This window comes from Ischnura elegans, chromosome 8 (assembly GCF_921293095.1).
Source record: "Ischnura elegans chromosome 8, ioIscEleg1.1, whole genome shotgun sequence".
NCBI lineage: Eukaryota > Metazoa > Arthropoda > Insecta > Odonata > Coenagrionidae > Ischnura > Ischnura elegans.
In genome coordinates this window covers 5,967,042-5,979,650 of record NC_060253.1, presented here as the reverse complement: position 1 = coordinate 5,979,650, position 12,609 = coordinate 5,967,042, and the positions used below count along the sequence as shown (strand labels likewise).

Below are 12,609 nucleotides of genomic sequence, written 5' to 3'. Positions count from 1 at the left end.
GTTCAAATAAATTTGTACGGGCTTTTGAAATTCCCACCTTTCGAGCGGGTGGCCTAACATCCAGGAAAAATGCTTGCTACAGTAGACTCGCGTTATTACGAAGTTCGCGGGACCGAAAAACCGGAGGTTTGTAATAACGAAGTTCATATAAACGTTTCTTTTAGGAATCGTAGAAGAAAAAACATACTCTGTCAAAATTTCTTGTCTCTTCAATCTCCGGCACTTAAAATCTTCACAGTCAAGTGTATAATATATGCAATTAAATTATGCGCAAGTCCTCGATTTACAAAGAAGATGCGTTCCAAGACCTTGCTCGTTAGTTGATAAACCTAAAAAAGGCATCGAGGAGAGTGGTTATCCTGCAGAATGGAATACTGCATCACAATCTTGCGTTAACTCACGCTTGTGACGGATGTAGCTTGCAACTTGGCTAAAATGACGTCTAAAACCGTATTCCTGTCAAAAAACTCATTTCCACTAGCTCCAAACTTAATTAATGACCAAAATTAACTGATATTATTCAGTTAAGGAGGCGAGATAAATTTCTTCAGTATGTCGGCTGTCGGGATGCATGACGAGTAATGTTTTTGGTCATTGTGTAGCAATGGATGGAATGGTAGCAATTTGGATGAATATATAAACAGTAGAGATAGGTCGGTTCCAGTGCCCGGTTATCGTTACTGCTGGATCTTGGCTGTGGAACCGGTCGCATAAAGTTGGTACTCTGGAACTGGCTCGGAATGGTGGCAAGGATTTGAATTGGTGCCCAAAGCCGAAATGGTCTGCAGCGTATTTAAGGCCAAAAAGTGAAAAGAGATTTTAAAAATGCATATACACCCATGCCTCGTATAGCGCTAGGGATGCGTTCCTTGGGGTCTTTGCACCATACGAATTTGCTTTATACGAGAGCGTTTTAACATTGGGATGATGGGGATGCGTTCCTGGTAGCATAAGTGTTGGGTATCGAATTTCCTCTAAACCATATATATTCCCATAAATAGCCTTCGAAAACTTTGTTTATATAAATTTTTATTGTTTAAAATATCTTTAAAGATAGGAGGGAATTTAAAGACTTTTATTCACGTAAAAAAAAATTGTACATACGTACGTGCTTTTGAAACTCCCTCCTGTCGTGTGGGTGGGCTAACATCTGCGATATCAGGGGTTCGTTATGCATTGCCAGCAGTTGATGATTTTTCAAACCAGTCTAAAAACAATTATTGTGTCACACAGGCCCTTTTGTCGCTCATGGAAATGACAGGCAAATGCTACTTTGAATGCCATTTCATAGCTAGTGGAGTTTATGAATGATAAATCATTTTAATTTGAAGTCCTCCTAGGCATTAGCAGCTACGTGAAAGTTGTAAAATGCCTTGAAACCTGACCCAGGTTTTTCTTCCCTGAAAATGAATGAACGACATTGCATTCTTTTCCAAAACAATATCGTCTCGTCAACACAAAACCTAGTTGTGGGGGAAAGGAGCCACTTTCAATTAAAGGTTGGAGTTTATCAGAAAATGTTGCAGTGGCTGCGCTATCAACACTTGCAGTTTCATCTGGTATCGCCACACTGAAAAAAACTGCTTGCCGTTTAAAATTCTGAAACCAACCAGAGCTTTCAATAGATGTCTCGGAGCGATTACAACCCTCGTCTTTTTGTACAGATTCACAATGAATTTTACGTATGTCTTGATTGCTTGGTTGAAGTTGGTGCGGCTGAGATAACTGATGTTTTAACTTCGTCTTTATTTAGAATAAGGCATTGTGAGTTTAAAATTCCGCGCAATAATGCTTTGACGCTTTCCATTTTCAAAGAAATTGACCTTGCTCTCAATTTCTCTTTTACGTTCATGGTTTTTCTTGATAACTTCTTGATTTTTCTACCCGCATCCCTATTTTTCTGCCATTGTTGTCTTGGTTTTTACTCTTTATGGCTCTATCTAAATCACCTTCTACTACTGCACTGTATTCCTGAGACGCAGTATTGCTGGAAGGGAATGAAGCCATTGTGTTTGAGACTCTATAGTGGGCTCTTTTATGTGTTGATGCTATTCATACGCAACTCTGCCACCCCTCCATTTCTCCCCCGTGAATACCGATGACCTTGAAGGCTTTAGCTTAGACCCTCTACCTGGAAGTAAATTGCCTGATAACCTATGATGGCAAAAATTACGTATCAAACAGTATTGCTTAAAAAAACTCATTTCCACTAGCTCCACACTTAATTAATTATCTAAATTAACTATTGTCATTCTGTTAACGAGACGAGATAAATCACTTCGGTAGGCCGGCTATCTGGACCCAATGACGAGTAATGCTTTAGGCCATTGCACAGCAATGGATTTCGATTAATATATAAACAAAAAAGAAGATTTGAGGCAAGCCATACTATTAATATGCGTAAAATGATCGCAATTTTTTGTGTACTTAATGTAAGTTCACGTTTTATCATCAGAGCGTTAAAGTTTTTTGATTAGGCTACACTGTGTTGCGATGTTTCCCTGAGGAACGAATTTGCGTTGTATCGAAATTTTGCTAATGGAAATTGGGCTATACGAGGCATGGGTGTATTACTTTCCGATTGCATGGCTTTTTTTTTCTCTTGAAATTTGCTCACTAACTCACGCATTTAAGGGTTTGTTAGTTTGTCACTCTTGCCTACATTATAACATTTCCACAGCCTTTGCATCATCGCAGGGAAATGAGCTTGAAAGTAGTGTTTTATGAATAAAAATTGTAAAATTAGTTAGAAATTGTCTTTTTCATGATAATTTTATATCTGAAGTGGCTATTGATACATTATAATTTAGGATTATTTATCATATGATTAATATATGAATTTTTTATATCCATTTTGATGGATTTTACATCAAGTTCAACTAATTTTTACATGGATTTACTTGCTGGAGGAATATGGTAAAGAATATATACATGAAGTAGTGATGGGTCGGTTCGATTCCTCGATTCTTCGATTCCTCGATTCTCGGCCAAGAACCGGAATCGAAAACGAGTACTTGCCAAGGCGAAAAATCGATTCCGATTCCAGTAGTACTTCAAACAACAAAATATACGACCGCGTTTTCAACAGTCATTTGAATTTTCGCGCCACGTAATCGTAATAACAAAACACATATCTTCTTGGGATGTGCGAGTACTCGAAAATTCAAGTCGATCGAGTAGTTGGTACTGGACTCGAGCGTTTCGAGTAGCATTACGGATGTCGAGTCGAGTAGTTAAGGCAAGGCCCGGGCCATGAGTTAAGGTTACAGAGCTTTCGAGGCTAGTAGGTCCAGCAATCTGCCGACAGGAAGCGCTAATATGAAACTCATGTAATAGTGCAGTTTTTAAAGCCGATAAGTCATTCTAATACCTTGGCCTGGTAGTTTCAGCTTGCCGAATACACTATTGTTGTTTATATCTCGACGTGGGCGCCGAATACCTTTGCGTCAGCCGCGGCGGCCGATCGTCTTCCTACCCCGCGCACACTGGTCCGAAATCGGAAAAAGCTGGAATAAATTCCAAAATGACCTTTTTGGGGATAGAGACTTGAAACTCAGCGTAAATACTCATAAATCATTACCAAATATTGATTTATATGCCATTTTACAGAAATGCGAACCTTTAGTGAGATACAGAGGCCCAAACATGACCAATTTTTCAATGCCACACGAGATATCGTTTTTCCTCAAAAAATCTTTGAATTTATCCAAGTGGTTTTGCGTTGGTATGAGTTTTGTGGAATAAAAAACGCAATATGCCTTTGATCTGGTGCTTTGCCTATACTTTCAATGACTTTTGAAGATTTTGGCTCTCATCTGCCTGGTTTTACAACGCAAAATGGCCGACCCGTTTTTCACGTGAAATTTGACATTAAGTAGACTTTATTTTTCGTTTACGAAAAATATAAGTCGGAAAATTTGAACCACAATATAAAGTAGAGATATCTAAAGAGTACTAAGTAGAAATCTTGAAAAGAAAGTTTGCGACGAAGGAAATAAGAGCGATTTTTCAATCGCGCGTCAAGGCTGACCTACACGCCGCGGACCTCTGAGGCTCGGTAACTGAGGCCGATTTTTCAAGTTTTTTAAAACATTAGTCCTGAAAATCGTCATTTAAAGCATGGATAATCGTCTTCATTGACTTAAAACACTAAACTGAGGATGTTAAAAAGGATTATGTATAGATCGACTGGACCATTTAGCGCGCATTACTCGAGTGAAAATACTAAGGATTGGATATTTTTCGGAACCATCCCGCGCGTAAGAAATATGCCTCGGGTATTGAAGTAAAGTGATGAGATTAAGTCAGTATGCTTAAGAGAGAGAAAAATGAACTGTTTCCGTGAAAGGCAACAAGCGATACCCTTTTTCCCTTTCCACCCTCGCCAAGGTGAGTCGCGCGGTAGGGGGAGTTTTCACACCACAAGGCTCTTTTAGCCTTTTCTATTACTGCGTCCGTCCGATGTAATATTGATTTGTAGCGTTTAGTTTCTTTCTTGAACTTAAAAAAGCAAGATATTTAAAGGTTGATTGAATGACGTGAGAAGTATAGCATTTTTTTTTGCTCTACCAAACTAAAGTTAAGTTCTATAGTTGTTCGCTTCGTCCACTTGAATTCCATTAAGATTCAAGATCCAACAAATCGTTGATATAATTTTTAATAAAAATTCCAAAGTCTCCGAAATCTTGCAATTTTGGTGGGAAATTACTTGCCAGATAACACACATGTGTAGCAAAAGGCAATTTTCTGCAGGCAGTAATACTGTAACATGGAGACGTCAAAACCTGCTGGCTGAGCATGTAGAATAATTGGATTTTCTGCTTGAGAATTTGAGAGGGCCAAATATTACATGATTTATATACGTAGTATGTAATCTTTATTATAGCTATGAAAATTCCTGTACTCAGGGCTCTCCCTTGTAGTTTGGATGTATATATATATATTGTCGACATATTATGAGTGCCAATATTCTAAAGTAATACCTATCATTTAACACCACTTTTCAGGTATGTTCTGTTTTGAAATTTAGCTATTATATTTTAATTGCATAGTAATGACATGAAAGATTCTTTTGTCAACTGACTCTTTCACAGAGTAATATTTTTAAAAGTAGTTTTCTTGTTGCCTGGAATTAAGTGATATTTTTCTTGGAGCCTATGGCATCAGAATCGATGGAATCGGTATCGGTAGAATCGGAATCGAAATGTCAGAATCGGAATCGGGATCGGAATCGATAAAATTTTGGAATCGACCCATCACTAACATGAAGTGTAAATTCTGTTAACATGTTTTTTTTATTTTTATACTTACACTGGTTATTTTTTTCTTACAGCTGGAAAGAGATGCTTATGTGCAAGCCCTTGCACGGTTTACTCTTCTCACTGCAAATTCACCTATAACTGAAATGAAGGCCAAGAACATTGACACTATCAAAACATTAATTACTGTTGCTCATACTGATGGTAAGCGATTTTTATCATTATCTGAGTGAATAAGTTATGATTTTCAGAACTGTAGGAACACCAGGTCTATTGTATAAGAGAATTGTCATAAGTTCAGAGCATGTGCTTTGGATTCATGATATAATTTCATTTGAATCTGTAGATGGTGTGCTATTTTGTAATAACCCTAGGGTAGCATGGCTAGCAATGAGCTGTTAGCTTTGAAAATATGTGATGTTGGGATAGAACCCACTATCAGCCAATCTGAGAGGTTCTTCTTTACTTCTCTCTCATTGTACCAAAGATAAAAGTAGCCCATTATGAGATTTGAATGAACAAATGGAGAGAGATTTGCTCAGCAAAATGCTTCATAATTCAGTGAAAAAATTTCTTGGAAAAAAAAAAGAACAGGGTCATTGCATGAAGACTCAAAAATCTTTAGGAGAAGATGGTTCTAAGTGTAGATGCAGCAGGGATTCAGTGATTTGATCAAATCCTATTATATTCATAGTATTGAGATTCAATTGAATCCATTCATTGAGGAATCGACTGGTAACTAATGTCTAGAGAATGCCTCAAAACTGCATCCATTACCCATTCACGTGCCTGGTACTTGCATTAGTAGTCAGTTTTGCTATTGTCTGTTTTGCTCGCTGTATCTCAAAGTTTTGTTTCAATCGTTTCAGGTAATTACCTAGGCAACTCTTGGCTTGATATTGTCAAGTGTATCTCTCAGCTTGAATTAGCGCAGCTGGTTGGCACGGGAGTGAGGCCACAGTTCATCTCTGGTCCTCGATCCAGCATATCTGGCGGATCGTCCTCATCAAGCATGCACTCTTCATCATCGTTTCTTCTCCACCACAGCTATGATGGAGGCAGCGGAGGAAGCTCTAACTCGGGGCTGAACCTTAATTTAAGTTCTCTCGATCGTAAGTATGTTTTTATTTTACCATCCTCCACCCGTCATTCGTTGGAACATTCGTCTTTTGATGATGCCAATTGGAAATGAAATACTATTTGATTTCAATGGAAGCATATTGGGCAATGTTTCTTGCAAAGCCAGTACAACTGTTCATTGAATTATTAAAAAAATTATGATTGAGTGCCGTTATTGGCTTTGGGAATTGATGTTTCTTGATGCTTAAACACGATGATAAACTTTGTACACTTTGTATTTAGAAAATATAGGTGAAATTAAGCAAAGATTTTTCAGTGTGTATATTGGCAAAAGCAGAAAAAAACAGTACATTAGTATGCCATCATGTAAAAGACAATCATTCTGCATTTTTGCTAACTGGTATTGCTATTTTGGGCCATATTTCAGATATTTTCAGAGGTCATTTTTTTCTTTTAAATTTTAGCCAGTGTAAAAGAGTCAATTGGCGAAACAAGTTCGCAAAGTGTTGTTGTGGCTGTTGATCGTATCTTCACTGGATCTACCAGGCTTGATGGTGATGCTGTTGTGGACTTTGTCCGAGCTTTATGTCAGGTAGGCCTATCAAGTTATTTAATTGAAGAAAATTGCTTTCATATGACAATTGAAAGTACTTATGTCTGTAAAAGTATTGGCTGATGGTTTCTTTAAAACGAGGAATAAATTTTGTGCATCATTAAGCTGATGAAGTTGTTCACATGAGTATGCTTGATTCCAAGAGTTTGGAAACACTAACCGTGTGACTGCTCTGATAACTATTTGTGCATTACATCTGTGCTTGTTTTCATCTCAGGTCTCTCTGGATGAGTTGGCCCACCCTGCCCATCCTAGGATGTTCAGCCTTCAAAAGATTGTCGAAATCTCGTACTATAACATGGGGCGTATTAGATTGCAGTGGTCACGCATTTGGGAGGTTGTCGGTAACCATTTCAACAGGGTCGGTTGTTCTCCAAACGAGGATGTTGCCTTCTTTGCTCTCGATTCGCTCCGACAGCTTTCAATGAAGTTCATCGAAAAAGGAGAGTTTGCAAACTTTAGGTTTCAGAAGGACTTCCTCCGTCCATTTGAACACATAATGAAGAAAAACAGGTGAGCCACATTTGTGTTTGACATAAATATTCATCTTGAATGTGGCTCAGGATTGCTGGTTTCTCTTTAATTTTAACAGTGCCATTTTTTAGTTTTTCCTTGGCGCTTTTGTCCTTATTTTACGAGTATTCTTCTCCCAAAGGTCTCCGACTGTTCGTGATATGGTGGTACGTTGTATAGCACAGATGGTCAACTCCCAAGCTCAAAATATAAGATCTGGTTGGAAAAATATTTTCAGCGTGTTTCATCTTGCTGCCTCTGATCAAGATGAGAGTATTGTAGAGCTTGCTTTCCAGACTACAGGAAAAATCATTAGTAAGTTGTGTAACAATTGTTATTTCGTCCTATAATTGCCTCTTACAAAATCTTCGTACAAACACCAAGACTATTTGAGTTTTGTTATACAATAAGTAATTTAATTAATCGTAGAGGGCGTAACTTGGTGGAAATCCATAATAGCACGAATACAAGGATCAAGAACTTTGCTATTTCCACATAATATTTTATTAGCACCGACCATGGTTTCGTTACAGACTAACATTATCAAGGTGAAGATTTAGGTAAATTGATAGTATATATATATAGCAGGAGTCGTTGGTTAGGGGACATAAAGGACATTGCTGTCAACAATGGCTACAAAGAAAAATTAGTGGATACCATCTTACGACGAAAAAGAACTCAGATGGCAAGACGACTATTATATAAAACGCATAATCCCCCGGAGGGATCTCCTAAATGGTGCCGGATTCCCTTCCTTGGGAATTTGTCATTGAGAGTGCAAAGATTACTTCCCAAAGAAAAAATAAGGCCAGCCTTTTACAACCACAGCACATTAAGGAGCATGCTGGGGTCACCAAAGGATAGGGATATCCCGGAGGAGCGGAGCGGTCGGTGCTAATAAAATATTATGTGGAAATAGCAAAGTTCTTGATCCTTGTATTCGTGCAATAAGTAATTTGTTATATTCAATGGATTTTAATCAATTATTTTTTTTTTTTTTTTAAAGGGTTTGGGAAATGTGTCATTTCTTAAGTTAACATGCAATACATTTGTGTTGTGCCTACATTTGTCTGAAAAATTATTTTACAAACATTTTGTTAAACGTTCCATTGTCATTAGTGATTAATGATATGTTAATGTATTTCCAATTATTAATGTTCAGAAATATTCTCTAACTTTAATATGTGTTTAATAGAAATAATATTAAGTATTTCATACTGTATTTCTTTTGCCTTACTCTGACCATTGGTAGTGACAAAGCAGCAGTAATTTTATTGTTCATTCAGTGAACTGAGGGAAAGGAAACTCTCTTAGGAAAAGTATCTGTTCTCTAACCACTTCTCCCCTCTAGCTAGTGCAGGGTATACCTCCCCATTCTACCTTCACCACTCCGACACTCAATATTTCTCCTTTTGTCTCTATACTTGTGATCCTAGGGAGGCCATTTTTGCTAGGATTATCATTCTTAACCTTCCTTCATCTTCTTGATGTAAAAACTTCCTTCAGAATTGAAGAAATATCTCTCCATCTGTAGACTCTCTTCAAGTATTCTACCATTTACACTGTTGGAAAATATTTTGTTTCCCATCCGCATATTTTATGTCCATTATTGACTTTGCTTGAGTTTTATCTGCTGACCGTTTTATTTTCATTTTTTGCTCTGCTTTTTATGTTTTCAACTTAGGTGTCTGTGATCTGAGATATTTTTTCTCTTAGCCTTCCATTCCTTTTTCCAGCTAATTTTATTTGTAGCAAATGCTCCCCCTAGTAGAAAGCATTTTATCTTTCAGGTACTTAATTATGTGAGCAAAAGAATTGCTCAAGGTACATACTCAAATGGTATGGCAAAAAAATAGTTTTCTGCAAATGTGAGCATTTTAAACAGTACATCTTACTGCAGCCCTTATTGTCGTTCTGTGACAATGTTGTGCCATCACTCATTATTCTGCTTTGGGCAAAATGCTTTGCTTTTTTTGTACGTTTTGCTAGTTCATATTTGGAGAGAATTTTGGGAAATAACTGTAGTATAATTTTCAGTGTATTATTCTTAGGGAATTCATCACGTCATTAGAAGTATTATTATTTATTGGTTGCGCCTTAAGATTATGTTAATGCAGTTTGTTACCTTCTTCGTTCAACAGCACAACTGTATGCTCAGCAGTTTCCAGTCATGATCGATTCTTTCCAAGATGCAGTCAAGTGCCTATCAGAGTTTGCATGCAATGCTAGCTTCCCGGATACAAGTATGGAGGCTATACGTCTGATTCGCAACTGTGCCAAATATGTTGATGAGAAACCTCATGTGAGTGGTATTAAGTTATTCATTCTCTACCTGATGGTGTTTGGCAGTATTTCAGAATGTGAAAGCGACTACATACATGTATGGTTACATTGTGTTTAGTTAATATGGATTCTTCATTTAGGGACGTCTTGGGCTATACTTCCAAGTCTCTTGCCTTTGAAATTATGCATAATTAACTAAATATGATGGTCTTTTACCATTACTTTTTCTAACTTCCTGAGGAATTTGGATGATGTGCACAGTTTTGTGCTGTTAATTTCTGGCTCCAATTTGATAATTTGTTATGATGTCAGTGTGAATTTTTTGGTAAAGTTTTTAAAGCCATTTAGCCAATCTACTTTTTTTTGACAAAACTAGTACTATAAAATTATTCATTCCACATACTTAATATAAGACAAAATGGTGATAGTTAATTTCAAATGAATTTAATGATCACACATGAAAACACCAATTAATAAATCTTTGCCAATCTACTGATAAATTAATTCATCATCAGCACAAAACATGCTCAGCATAAGCTTCGAGGTTTCCTCGAGAAGTTTTTTCGGTTGTGTAATCTCAAAAACTATAAATGACAATTGGTGTAATCTCATAAAAAATGGGGGCATTTGGGGAAGTATGGTAACTTTTTAAAGTTTTTTGTTGTGATGTTTAGTGAAAACTATCTACTATACATGATTTTATTTTCGTCTTTTAGCTGTTCAAGGAGCACAATATGGATGTGGAATTCAGCGCTGCGTGTGAAGAGGACCGTGCGTGGGTGAGGGGATGGTTCCCTCTTCTCTTTGAGCTGTCATGCATTGTCAGCAGATGCAAATTGGACGTTCGAACTCGTGGGCTTACGGTTCTTTTTGAGATCGTGAAAACGCATGGGAATGGGTTTAGGCCTTGTTGGTGGAAAGATTTATTCCAGGTGAGTTAGGATTATTTAAACACTCATTTCAAATAGGCATCAATTTTCCATAAATTGTTTTCTTAACTTTTGCCTTGGTCTATCGTGGTAATAGAAGTAGTATTCACATTATTTTGTGTACTTTAAGTTGTAATAATGTAAAATTTGTTGCTTTTCTTGCATATTTGGCACATGAAGTTTTCGTTAGATATTTGTTTCATAAATAGGTGCTGGGAACTTATCTGAAAAAATTTTCATAGGCGGGCTTCAAATTCTTCAAGATCCAATTGACGTACATTTTAACTGACCCTACCCTGGCACTTTTTTGGTAGAAATATTTCTCATTATAAGTGAGATGACCTTGCTTTATGCAAATGATTAGTTTGGGTAGTTTGATTACAGTAGATTCTCGTTGTAGTGTTGGTCCCAGAGGACGGCATTTGTTCCTATGCTCTTGGCAGCCCTCTGGAGACTAAGGAAAAAACCTTATAAACAAAATTTTAGTGCACATTGATGTGCATAACACAATTCATGAAAGATGTTTTATGGTATAAGTTATTGTCTGCCATCTAGTATTATGGGGGGTTTGCAACTGCTTTGTTTCTCTGGCCAGTTCATCACTTGAGCACTGTTATCGAGAGCTTTTTCCACCTTCCTTTCGTCTTCTTTGAAGTCATTCTCTCTCTCTCACCTTCCAATGACACTGCTCTTCTCTCACAGCTCTGAACTGCAGCCACTATTTTCTCATCAAAGATACGCTGTAGTTTCTCTCTCTTTACACTCTCTCTATCATAAGATCATTCACTATCAGTTTATCAGCAAAAATAATTTCAGCTTCACTCACATCTTCCATGAAACCCAAAAAGTCGCCTTTTCCCTATGTTGGATGTTCTATCACGTGCTTGCATTGTTTACTTCGACCAGCAGTGTTGAACTTAATAGAAGTTATAGTCTTTTGTGCCTTACCAGCATTATAGGCTGTACATCAGGGTAACTGTTTTAAGCAATTGCTCTACTTGCAATTTTGAGATTGTAATGGCAGTGAGTAGTTACTGCCTGTAGTTGTCTTTAAATGCTGTTATAATTCTATAATCCAAGAGCTGAGTTATGACAGTGGTGTTTTTTTGGCTAGAACATTTCCAATTTTTTTACTGTATCGTGTTAAAAAAAAAATCAGAATTGTGTGATGTGAGGTTATCTCTAACAGGAGGTCAGTACACTCCCGGTTACCCTAATGGCTAACGATGGGGAGAGACGGCACGAATAATCAGAAAACACGGACAATCCAAACTTACACTTTAATGTTCATCATTTACTTAAAGCAAAACATGTATTATAATTTTTGCACTTATTCTGTTGTTTTAGAATGCTTCCCGAACTCATTTTTTTCGCCAGACTGCGATCTTTTTAGCGGCGATAACATAGCGGTACTCGTATTCCTACAACTCCATATAAGACATGGTTTCAAAAACCATGCACCCGTGACCGTGTGATCCCGGATAGAGGATTGGGTTGCACGAATGCTTCAAAACCACTGCCCAACGCCGGAAACTACACTGTCGGGCACCACGCCACGTAGTCGCATCTTGCACAAGTTTCCCAGATTGCAACTGCTGCGGGACGTGTATCCGTGATCACGGAGTGTGGTTGTGCACTGCGAGGCTTGGAAAACAGGAACACAGAGCTCTGGTGAATGCAGATAGTGTGCGATCGCTTTCGTTTTACGAAGGGGATTCTCATGGAAATAATAGGGTAGTTTCCTTCATCAAAGAAAACGGAAGGCATTGATTGCGAATAGTGTATTCATAATATACAAATTATTTGGTTTTAGAAATACCAATTCAGACGAATAGCAATGGTCAATTTTAACCTCATTTGAAAAAGGCCAGATTGGCGCCCATGCGATGCCACTCCACGTGACGTCTCAGGGACCTAGATCCTATACGAGTAC

At 37.6% G+C, this 12,609-nt stretch overlaps 1 protein-coding gene across 4 annotated transcripts in view; it reads left to right on the top strand.

Annotated features, from left to right (window-relative positions):
- Window positions 1-12,609, top strand: part of LOC124163387 (brefeldin A-inhibited guanine nucleotide-exchange protein 1) — a 65,752-nt gene that overhangs the window by 22,437 nt on the left and 30,706 nt on the right. For all 4 annotated transcript variants that reach the window (XM_046540270.1, XM_046540269.1, XM_046540268.1 and 1 more), the window contains exons 17-23: window positions 5,333-5,462; window positions 6,128-6,370; window positions 6,803-6,930; window positions 7,169-7,464; window positions 7,607-7,779; window positions 9,606-9,766; window positions 10,464-10,679. In XM_046540270.1, coding sequence (XP_046396226.1) covers window positions 5,333-5,462; window positions 6,128-6,370; window positions 6,803-6,930; window positions 7,169-7,464; window positions 7,607-7,779; window positions 9,606-9,766; window positions 10,464-10,679 — 1,347 coding nt within the window. The remainder of the gene's footprint in view (window positions 1-5,332; window positions 5,463-6,127; window positions 6,371-6,802; window positions 6,931-7,168; window positions 7,465-7,606; window positions 7,780-9,605; window positions 9,767-10,463; window positions 10,680-12,609) is intronic.